At 37.5% G+C, this 12470-nt stretch overlaps 1 protein-coding gene across 3 annotated transcripts; it reads right to left on the minus strand.

Moving 5' to 3' along the window:
* Window positions 1–8650: 8650 nt before the first annotated feature.
* LOC115621581 lies at window positions 8651–9631 on the minus strand. 3 transcript variants are annotated; one of them, XM_030515273.1, is made up of 6 exons: window positions 9463–9631; window positions 9311–9396; window positions 9158–9248; window positions 9003–9089; window positions 8843–8941; window positions 8678–8768 (listed from the first exon to the last, which is right to left on the minus strand). In XM_030515273.1, the coding sequence occupies exons 1-5, from the start codon at window positions 9599–9601 to the stop codon at window positions 8886–8888; spliced, it is 459 nt and encodes a 152-aa protein (XP_030371133.1). In that variant the 5' UTR covers window positions 9602–9631; the 3' UTR covers window positions 8678–8768; window positions 8843–8885. The 3 variants fall into 3 exon arrangements, 2 of the variants coding, with proteins under 2 accessions (XP_030371131.1, XP_030371133.1); XR_003995275.1 differs by having other exon boundaries at window positions 8651–8941; window positions 9311–9389; XM_030515271.1 differs by having other exon boundaries at window positions 8651–8941.
* Between the last annotated feature and the right edge of the window lie 2839 nt (window positions 9632–12470).

Below are 12470 nucleotides of genomic sequence, written 5' to 3' on the forward strand. Positions count from 1 at the left end.
TCTGTTCGCTTTAGAGTTTTATTGGAGACTGACACTTTTGCTATACATATTCTTTATGCTTACATTCGTATGCAACAGTGACAGATAACTTGTAGATAACATAAGATTATTATCTGCTTATATTAACATGCGTGCATTGGTACTTATGTTTGTATTGATTTTCAACAAAACTGACTCTCTGGAGACTCCTGTGTTTCTGTACAATGTTTCTCTTCCAAGGAAATTTGATTAGCAGACGATTTATCTCAGAAATGGTTGCTCTTTTAACTTGAACACTAGTTTTCCATCAGACCATTACATATATAATACATTCAATACAGATATTTTAGTATATTTTAGCTTTGCACTTAGCACTTACTTAGTTCAAAGTTCATACAATATGTACATACTATCGCTGAGCTCGACAATTTGCCAACAATTGCTGGCAAAGTTTTTGCATTGCCACACCCAATAGAGTGCAGCAAAGGCAGAGTAGACCGACAATATGTAGTACTGTATGTATATAGATCGACCAACAATTTCATGCCATACCGTAACGCCTGTGCGACAGTGCATAAAAAAATTTCAAAAATGCACGTATCGCGTAAAATACAACAACAATACGATACAACAAAGCACACAATTGTTGTGGCTTGTTATCAAATCAAAGCGTCTTAAAAGTTTTTGCTACCATTCCGACCACCACCGCCACCAACACCAGCACACATCAAACACACACACACACACAGGGGAGTTTGGTTGGAAAATCTTGCGAAAAATAATTTTAATTTATCACTTCCGGCGGCCATTGTGTCGTTCAGTTCTACGTACGCTCGTCGTTGCTCTGCCGATCGACCAGGCCAGTCCCCATCCCCTTCCCCGTCCCCGTCCCCGTCCCGGGCCACATTCATTCATTTGGCCCGACCCGGCAATACCAAAAGCTGCGATTGCAATCTTGCATTTCCTATATGCATGCATGCATGCTACCATTACCATTACCACTGCCATTACCTGCACCATTACAACTGCCATTACCGCAACACACTCCAGCACTGAAACACTCAAACACTCGCACACTCGCACACCCAGGCCCTCGTCAATGGCTGTAAACTGGGCGCAGTTTTTCTTTTTAGTTTCAGTTTCAGTTTTAGTTTCAGTTTTCGTTGGTGTCTTTGGCCGCAGACTTTTTGTTTGTTTCCATATGCAAATGCAATTTTCGCATGCCATGCAACAAACTAACGGTGTGCGCGCTCTTTTGAGTTATACGCCGAGACGAGTCGCGTTCGAGTCGCCGCCTTGATGGGAAAAGGGCGACAGGGTACCCTTCCCTACCTCCCTCCTTTTGGCTGGCCAATGAGCCTTCGCCACGCAACAATGGGCAGACGATGTAACTACACTACCACAAAAAAGAGATTTTATTAAAAAAAAAAAAAATCAAAACGAAATTTCTTCCTTCAGGACACACAGTATGTTCACATTTACTGATCGGCTCTGCTTCTCCCCCTCCAGCAGCAATAATCCTCAGATTTATAGAAACTAGCAGCTAGTACGCTCTTACTATATATCAGTAGATGATTATTTGTAAGTTTTTTAAATTATATATGTAGCATCAAGTAAGATAAAGATTGTCTGAACAGCCGTCCAATTTGCATGAAAATTAAGCTGAAAGCAATATTTTTTTACATATGGATTTTAAATTGTCTTATAATGGAAAAAAAGCAAAGAAAAGTATGCAAAACTGAGCAATTCTACGTTATTTTACTCATGGGATATACATAGGGTACAAAAAGGGAATTATTATAATCTTTAGTCGTTTACTAGAATACGAATTTTTAGTGCTCGATATCAATGAACCAAATGTTTTTAGCCAGAGGTTCCGAAAAATCGTAGAACAGTAAAAAAAAAAAGTTTCATTTTGACCAAATACTAAGGATGAATAATAAAAGTAATATTAATTTGTTCCCCTGAAAATCGTAAAACGTAGGAATTACACCTAATTCTGTTTTTACACGGTTTTTTTTTATCACGGTTTTGATTAAAAATTAAAAATTGCACGACTTTATTCCATTTAGCGCGATTCAAAATAACATATGATCAATGTCTCTTTTTACACGGTTTTTTTATACACGACTTTTTCTAGAACCAATCTATCGTGTAAAAACAGAATTAGGTGTATAATATTGCCAATATGCAAAATATTGGCTTTCTTTAGTTCCATTGTTTTAGGCGAAGAAGAGCGTATCCGTCTTAGAACAGACCTATTTATATAAAATTTAAAGTAGCGCTTAGAATGTATACTATATAATAAATAAAAAAGTTTTTGTAGCTTTGGAAACATTAGCAATATTTAAAAAGGCTTTTATTGCTTGAAGGCCAGGATATTCTACATAACAATTGCAAGCAATAGGGACTCAGCCGTTTCCATTTCCCATTTCATGGACGAGCAATTTGTCTCGTACTTCCTTCTAGATGCCTTCTTCTGTCTGTTCTGCTCTTTCACAAACCAAATAAACCATTTTTTCCATTTTATATAAAAGTATTGGAAATATCTCAAAATCTAAAATTAGAACCAATTGCGTTTTCGTTATGCAACAAATTTGTAAATTTTCCACTACACTACTTATGATGTTTTTATATAATTTCAAATCAATTTAAATCTTAGTATCAGGTCTTTAAGCATTTTTGCCAAGTGTATGGTTGGACTCTCTAGGCCAGCGTTCAAGTCGAGCGCATATTGACCCTATTTTTGGGGTAACCAGCCGCCAACTTAACGTTTGTAAATGGCGTAACATTTTTTGCATGTTTTGGCCCTTAACGTGGTCGTCGTCGTCGTCGTCAAGACAGTTTGCTGCATAACATTGCAGTACTTGGCTGGGCTGCAATTCTTGCTGTAATGGTTGTAATGGTTGTAATGGTTGCTAGCCTCACTTTTTTTGCAATTCAATTTGGGGCGATGGTGGCCAGTAGGGGCGCGGAAAAGAGACGACAGACGAGCGAGCGAGCGAGGGAGCAGAAGTTACCGACAGCTGCCATATCTTTTTTGTTTTGTGGCCGTTCTTGCCTTTTGTGTAATTAATCATCAGGTTTGTAAGCATTCGTGTAGTTGCGCTTATCGCCAAAAAAACATCGCAGGTAGTTAATTTTAAAATAGCTAAGTCTAATTTATTGTACTGGGCAAGAAGCGCCTGCAACATAAACAGCTTGCATTATTTTCAATTTTCATTTTATAAAGTATTTCGCTGCCAGTCAGTCAGCCAGTCAAGCAACCATTCCACTCCCTCGCTTTCGCCTTCACCTTCTCCTCTTCACTTCCCTTTGATTGACAGCCAGTCTTGTGCGCATTTGTTGTAGTCTAAATATTTTATTAAACATTTTATTGCTATTGCCCACGCCAGCTTTAATTCGTTAGCCATGGCTTTAAGCAGTCCCAGCTCTCGGGCTCACATTTTAAGCTGCCCATAATGTATTGCTTAAATATGCAATGACAAGAGCAAGGCAGCCAATTGCTTGCTAATTATTAAGTGTTACAACAGCGCCCCACAACGGCGCGTAGTCGCACTAAACCAGACACAAGCACACCCTCCTAGACGCCTGCCGACCAGGCCAACAGACAACACACAAACACACACACACACGCACCCACCACCGCACGCAACAAAAGCAACAACAGCACAACGGCACTCACACTTGGTGGTAGTTGCTCGCTCAGGCCACAGGCATTGCATCTCGCTTGCACTCAGCCGCGTTGCCATCTCTTTTTAAATATGGCGCCATCTGTGATTGGCTGTTGGCTGGCATGGGGCGTAACCAGAAAACTGCTGAGGCGCTTTGCGGCAAATGAAGCTTTCGGAATGGCATGGAAAATCAAAGCAAATGCAAGATATGGCAATTGTACTATAAATACATATATACATAAGTACATACATGTACTTTATAGAAACTTATAGGCAACAAGTGCGCCAAATGAGTTTGACTTATGCAATCGATTTGAATTTCAATTGAAGCGCATTAACTCAACGTTAAATAATTCAATTGATTAGCCCCAAGTGGTGCTGCTGCCTGTACAACCTCAACCCTAACAGCACAGCACAGCACACAAACAGCAATAACAACAACAAAAATAAATAAAGTTAACCACCAAAACGCAATGCGATATTGCAATTTAGCTGTCAGTTGACTGCTCTCTGGGCCAATTAACGTGCAATTTTTACTGCCCCAAGACTTGAACTCGAAATCCCACTCGCACTCGCACTTCCATTCGCACTCGCACTCGCACTCGTTTCGATGATTTTGCGGTTTTAAGGCGCACGTCTCTGTTCCAGTAATCTACCCGAACATGTGCAAAGAGTTGTCTGTCTGTGCGCTCGACTGTGTGTAAACAGCAATTATCTGATAAATGCCCGGCGCTGAAAAATTGATAAATTGCGCATATAAACGTTACGCTATGATTATGGCATATAATCGTACTGGTAATCGTACTCTTGTTCCCATTCGCATGCTTTGTTTGTACGGATATGTACTCTCACCATGTAGTTGTAGATTTTGAACGCAATTCCGATCAAACTTTATGTCGTTGCTTAAAATGACAGCATAAGTGCTGTGAGATGGCGGCCTTTCAATGACATGGCCGACCGACCACTCAGCAATTAAGATGACAGAGCCAACAACAACAACAACAAATACTTGTGTTGGGGGAAAGTTCTTGGATGGTCTTGAAGCGGGATATATGCCCTCAACGTTCCTAATGGATGCTGTAATTTGTAAAAGCTAGTAAATCGTTCCTACACACTGAGAGAAATTTCATAACACATATTAATGTTTAATTTCAGCATATTTAATAAACTAAGATTATTTTTAATAAAGTTTAAAATGTTTGCTCTGTTTTAGTCTTAGTTTTAAATACAAAAGTCCGAAAATATATACTTTTATATAATGATTTCTTTATTTCGTAATGGAATTACAAGATAAAATATGTTCAATACAAATGCTATGAATAAAATTACGAATAAATATTTCGAAAAAAGCTTTACCTCTTTAATGCAAAGGAGCTGAAATTCAACACTCAAAGAGCAAGAGCAAAGCATATTCATATTTGAAATTGTTTTAAACTTACATTTAATTAAAAGTCCTTCAAAATCGCAATTGTAATGGCACTGTTGTAGGTTTGTTTTAAATTTTAAACTATTCTTTCTAATTTTTTGTTCTGCTATGGGGATGTATGGGATAATATTTAGAATTCGAAGAGAACAAAACTACCATTAAGAGAAGCAGAAGAATAAGTGGAGTTGAAGAAATTGGCGAAGAAATTGACAACAGGGAAGCATTTCCATTTCAATACAGAATGAAGAAGGCCAAGAAGACACATTTATCTTTTAAATTCATTTTATTTATTTATTTATTTCTGACAAATATGCGAATTCATGTACAACTACCTAGCTTTGCAGCACTTATGAATGTTACACTGCTAAACATCTGAAGAATGAAGAAGAAAGAGTTTGAGCCCGATTGTTTGAAGCTTGTAAAATAATAAGATTTCATATTTTGTAAGTTATAAAGGTTTCGTGTAAGCCAAGAATTCATACATCGAGAAGCGAGGAAATATATTATTCTTTTTTTGAATATCCGCCTATTTTCTTAATGTGCAGGTCTCTGTGAATGCTCTCGCGCCAGAGGTTCCACTAACCCCAGTCTATGATGATGGTTTTAAGGAGAAAACTGGGGAGCATCCGCTTTAAGTTAGGGGCGAAGCCTAGCCAACAAAGCAGGCTCAGTCTGCCGATGCCAACCTTATCCGGCTACTCAGACCTTTTTGTTTTAAAATAGTTTTTTTATTAAGCTAAACCGCTTTGTTAGATATTTAAGTTTTAATTTCAAAAAGTTAAGCCAGAGTGCGAATAGGCACTTCTGACTGCCGTTGAAGGAAATACATACTTTAAAAACAAGCTCCTTTTCCAATTCTCGATTTCGAATTTTCGTGTTCCCCCAAACGAAGTATAAATTGGCAAAACGACATGCTGCTTGGTGCAGTCTCCTTTTCGCGCTGCTCCAATTCTGTTCCACTTTGCTTTGCTTTGCTTAGTTCTTGGCATAGAGAAATGGTTGCTTCAATTTGTTATTTTTCACTTTTGCGGCTCTTTATTTATTTACAATTGGTGGGGGAGGGGAGAGGAAGAAATCCGCCAAGCAGCTCATGTTGTTTTTAAGTGGTGGCGCCAATCGGCCGAGCACATATTCACAATCACAGAGACTGGGATATGGGGGTATATAGGGAATAGGGAATAGTTGTGTATATGGGCATGAGGAGTTCTCTGCTTGCTATGACTTTTGACTGCATGGAACATTTTTGTTTAAACATAAATTTTTCATTTTTTCAAATCAATAAAAGCTAAAAGCGCCAACAGGCCAAACAACGCCACGAGTCCAACACGAAATCCCTACGCAACAGACTTCTACGGAGCTACAGCAGCAACAATTGATATTTATACTATATCTGGGCGTATTTGGTATTTGGAATCGGAATCGTGTGTGTCTGTGTGTTTCTAATTGAGCTTGACTGGAATTATATAAATAAACAAATCTGTAGGCAAGGCAGGCGCATTGTTGTGGTTCCTGTTTATTGTTGTGTTTGTTTCTGTGGCCATCAAGAGCAGCACGTCTTTGGCAGATTGGCTTTTCATTTGATTTCGTTGATTTTTGTTGTGGCCTCAAATGTGCATCACCATCAGCAGCAACAACATCAGTTTGTTGCAAACATAAACACAAGAGCAACAAATTAGCCACAGTCTCCGGCACGATTCTGGCGGCTAATGCTAGCCAACCGGTATGATAAATTCGATACGTCTTGCGACGTTGAGAGATCTCCGATCAGGCTGAGAGATGACGTGCATGGCACTATAATGGCGATAAACGAGTTGTTGTTATGTAAAGTGTGTGAACAACAAACAATTAATTACACTTTTTTTTTTATAATATTGATGCTTACACTTTTAAGGAATCAAAATATAGGTAAAAATAATATTGTGTAGCAAAAATATTTCTCTCAGCGACTTCATCCTTAAAGAAAAAGAACTTATCCAGTTTTTCAAACAAATATCTCCCTATCTGACAACCATGAGATATGACGACCAAACGGATTAAACCTATTTTGCGAATCTCGGATGCAATTTGTGGCGCTTCAACATCAAGATGTTTAGAAATGTATTTCATTGGCAATATTGTTAATTAAGGAATTTGCTTATTTTGTTTGTCGATTCCATAATAATCGGATAGCCAGATTGCTAGGACAGTTTCCTGAATGATAATCCTAATGATTGTAGAAATAAGAACACATGATGTACCTATTATTTATTATATCTATGGGCTTAGCGATAGGCGTAAGAGATAGACAAATACCTCCCTCTCTAAGCTGAACCAAGCAAAAATACTGTTGCCCTTGAAATTATTGTCTTGTCATTATTAATTAATAGTTTTCTTAAAGGCTTTTATGAATACCATTGAATTATCATTTTTTGATTTACAATTAATAAGTATTTTCCTTTATTGCGAGTAAAATAATTAAAGTTATTATCCAAGGTACCGTTTTAAATAAAACCTATTTCATAATTTTGTCTAATTTCACAGTAAACGCTTGCAAAAAGAATTTATTGAATTATTGGCATTTCTCGATAAAAGATTGAGCAATCATTTGAGACTATCATTATGAAATGGAATTGCATCACCTGATAAAATGCCAGTCTTCATTACCTTCAACTCTAATTCAAGTCTGCTTCTATATAGACGACATGACAAGCAGGCAAAGGAAATGAACATACCTTTCATTTTTTCCACCTGTCTGCCCGTATTTCACAATTAATATTAAACACAGATAGCTTTTATTCTTGAAACTAATATAGTGACATATATCGTTTGTTAGATTTGGGCTTCTATTTGGGCTTCTTCCTGTACCCAAAAGAAATGGATCTGACTGAATGAGATCCTGGCTACGCCCATGTGTATATCCAGAAAATAAAAAAGAAGGATGGAAAAAGTCTATATTAAATAAACTACAAGCACTGTGGCGGCAATTGCCTTTTGATCGCCAGCTTCTTCAAAAAAGTTCACATAATCAACAAGAGAGAGAACGCTACGGACAAGCAAGGCCGACAGCGAAATACCCTGTACCGAGACAAGCTTCCGGCACTGAATTATATGATAAAGAGAGAACTTAAAGCGGCAGTTTGTGGATTTGTTTCGCTAATAACAATTCATAGAATTGACCGATTAGTAGATATATAGATATAGATATAGATATATAGATTCATTGTGCAAAGAATATAGATACTTTATGGTGTCTTGTTGCATATCTCGCATAAACCTAATACGTTCACATTTCGCTTTACAATGGAACTGAGTTGGGTTCGTTGAAGTTTTTTCATTGACCATATGAATAAATTATTTTTTAAATGCATCGTGCATTATGAAAAATTTTAATTTTTAATATAAGAATGATTTAATAGATACGGTAAAGGGTATTTTCAAATGCAATCAATAGAGATTGCTAAATGGAGGAAGCGCACCTCCTGTAGTTTATACTTGTAGGCCCTACTTCTGGAGTGCAATTGTTTCTCTAATAACTTTTCCTAAAATTGAGCGATTCGAATAAAATATGTGCCCAAAAGTGAACCATAGTATATTAATTACGGGTATACCTTTTGGTATCTATAGTTTTGATTTATAATTATATTTCACATATCTACAGAGTTTTAAATATATATTTTGTACGTTTGCCGTTGCTTGTGTTTGTGATCTGCCTTTGTGAGGTAGAAATTTAGCAAAGGGTGGGCTCTCACAGTTTTTTTCCCAATGGAATTATTGTTTAACTTACGGTTTGTAATATAGTGCGGGATCTGAAGATGGCTTCCACTGCTCTACATTTCGGTTTTTAAATATGAATATTGCACAATAGCCATATACACTTCGAAAGCTAACAAAAGTGTAATACAAATGAAAAACATTCACATTGTATGCCTTTAAAATGTACTTACCGCATAAGGGGCAACATATTGCAAGGAAAATAAAAATATACGAAGCCACACCTGCACCTGTACTCATTTCTGAAGACGATCTAAGTACTGAAAATGTTGTAATATTATTGCAGAATATTCCGCTCAAATTTCTCTAAAAATGTGCGAGCACTTACTAATTATGGGCCCAACCAGAAAATTTATAAGATAAAATGCCACAACCAGATATGTAACTACTATAGATACGACGACTAGTACTTTGATGTCCTGAGGGACACAGATTGATAAACGGTTAGTATGACTGCTCTTACCAAAAAATGTGCATTCACCTTGAAGAGTCCAATTAACAAACAAATAGGGCCAATCAGACAAATCACATTCACGACAATTAATGAAATATTCGCACTACTATAATCTTAAATTGAGAAAATTCATTTTAGAATGAGCACCATGTCGCAACAGATTATGCTTGAATACTTACCTGTCGATTCGTGTGGCATGAATGTTGACGCCATTAATAATATTCTCCAAACAATCGCCCAAATGACATAGAAAATACACCCAAAACGTAGACTGGCATTGCAGCTGGTGCAACAACAATGATCGACTATTATACACATTTTAATTTAGTTGTTTATGAAATGTTTTTTAAATACTCAATTATACTTATAAATTTTACTGTAGAGAAATGAATTGTTATATTTTGCAAAGCGCTCTGTGATGTCAGTATAAAACTGATATAAAAGATATGTTTTAGAACAGTCTTACAAGCCTTCCTTCTACAAGGTCGTAGTACTAGAGTGCAATTGTTTCTCTAATAACTTTTCTTAAAATTTGCAGCAAAAGTAATTTAATAACGTGTCTAGAAACCAGGAGATTCCATATACCAAGTTTGGTTAATGTGCGCTCAGCCATATCTGAAAAATATGCGATCATTCAGACGGACGGACACACGTGTCTAGATCGATTCCGTTCGACATGTTGACTAAGAATATACTTGTATATAAACTTTATGAGGTCGGAGATTCTTCGTTCTGCCTGTTGCATATCTTACACAAACCGAATTCTTAATTTCTTTATACATCCAGTACACAGATGGTAGAAGAGTATACTAGCTTTGTGGGAATCTATATAAACCACAACTTGTTTATATTACAAGCTCGTTATTTTTTCCAATTTTTGTTTATTTTTCAAAATTAACAATTAACAAAGAAATAGGGCCTACCAATCAAATCACATGCAGGACAATCATTATGGCATACGTGTCTCTAACTCTTATACTTGTAGTCTCTGAGATCTATGTGTTCAGACAGACGGACAGGCGGACACACATCATAAAGTGTGGAGTCGGGGATGCCTTTGCATTTTGCATAAAACTAATATACCCGTTTTGGCCTACGAGTTCAGGGTATAAAAAAGCAACGTAAACGAATGTAAGAAATGCAACAATACAAATAAATTGCAATCATTCATCAAACAAAAGTCGGCAACTGCAAAGCCACAAAGCGCTGCTCGTTGCATTCAACCAATGGTTGTTGTTGCTGCACTTTAAGTTGCGAGTAAAGTGCAGTAGCGCGGCTGCCACAATTGTTGCACCTTATTTGGGCAAATGGACGCCGGGACAAACGAGAAATAAACCAAGGACAGTTTCGTTCAGTTTTTTCTACGAATTTCAGCAAAGGCATCATCAGCAACAGCAACAACAACAACAACACCAGTAAGAGCAGCTCATAAAAGGAGGGCCAACAATCAAGCATGACGAAATGAAAGCCGCTTTAGCAACTTACATGCAAATGTACACTCAGAAAAATGTATGTAGTATATGATTTAGGTAGAAAAGTGTTGTACAATTTTGGCACTTGCACTTTGACTGAATGAGATATCCAAAAAAATTGAATCGAAAAAAAATTGTAGTAAGAATACAATAAAACACTTTAAAAAGGATCTTGAACGGGTACAGTCACTACTAAGAAACAACAAAACCCATCAAGACAACCAAAATTTAAGCCAATCACAATAAACTGGCTATAAAATATACAGATTTAAATCAAAGTTACAATAGTGTAAATAAATAAAACGACGGTTCAAGAAGGAACTACAAAAAAACAATCGTTGCTGTGAGAGTTTAAAAAGAAAGGCGAACAAAATATAACTAAAAAAGATCTTTTGAGCTAATTAACTTAATAGGAAATAGATGGCAAAAATATTGAAGACGCCTAAAAAAATTAATGCATATATTATAATGACATTTATCAGATTTTCAAAAGCAAGAAATCAGTCTCGACAATGGGATTCTACTGAAAAATGTAATAAATAAAACGTGGATTTTAAAAATGCTTGTACCTAATAAATTGTATTGATAATAAGTGACGTGATGTGATTTTTTTCAAATATTACAAGTGCTTGACAGTTTCAATTTCAAAATCAACTTATGGCAGTAATTTTGTTCAGTGTAACAGCAGCTAGTGGCGGCTTGAGCCAAACTGAAGACAGAGCTGCTCTGCTGATATGCAAATGTCCCGCAAAGTGAAATAATGCGCTAAAGGGACAAACGTCAGTCCAGTCGTTCCAGTCCTTGTCGTCATTGTCGTTCTCAGCCTCAGCCTCAGCCTCAGAGTCAGCCTCATCGTCATCCCGTCCGCGTCTTTGCATCGGATTTGTCTTTAGAACAAAGGCCCACAAAGCCGAAGCCGCAAAGTCAATTGTTCGAATGCCGCCTGCTGCTGGCCTGGTCGTTGCCTTTAACTCCGGATTAGAGCATGTACAGATATTTTGCGTGAGTCCAATAGATAGCCACACTGTTGCCGAGCTCCTGCTGGGCATGCGAGAAGATTGCACATTGAAAGAATATTATTTTCGAAGGCACTTGCTTTCACTTCGCCTGCCCGAATGCCGTTTGCCGTTTGCCTGCCTTTCTCTAAATATTTTGATAGCCACCACCACCTCCGACGCTCGTTCTGTTTATGTGTGACATATAACACGAGTGGTTCGCTTTGTTGTGTGTGGCGAGTGGTGTGTGGTCTCAGATTCTGATACTGGCAAGTGAAAGCGAGGCAAAGCACTTGAGCGCACCATTAACCTACCGCAGTCTGTGAAAATGCTCACAACAAACAAATTAAATACTAATAAAAAAAATCTTTCTGTTTTTGTGCCAACTGTTAAACGATTTACGACTTCCTTGCCAGCTACTATATACCCATATACTAGTACTATATGCGTATGTACAGTTCCTCTGTGTGTGTGTGTGTGTGCCAGCACTGATTTGCAGAGCTAAGCACACGATAGAAATCTTGAGTAGGGTTTGAAGGCTTTCATTCAAATGGGCCCCTACTTTTTTAATTGATGCAAGGCGACTAGCAAAGTTAGGTTCACAACAAATTAGTTGCTCTGCTTCCGCTCAGATCTTGAGCTTTAACTTCAGAGCCGGCCAAATAATTCGACGGCCAAGAGAGCTGAGAGAAAAGTCCAGCAGGCAGCCAAACAAAGGCC

Source organism: Scaptodrosophila lebanonensis, unplaced genomic scaffold, assembly GCF_003285725.1.
Source record: "Scaptodrosophila lebanonensis strain 11010-0011.00,11010-0021.00 unplaced genomic scaffold, SlebRS2 tig00000024-arrow-pilon, whole genome shotgun sequence".
Classification (NCBI taxonomy): domain Eukaryota; kingdom Metazoa; phylum Arthropoda; class Insecta; order Diptera; family Drosophilidae; genus Scaptodrosophila; species Scaptodrosophila lebanonensis.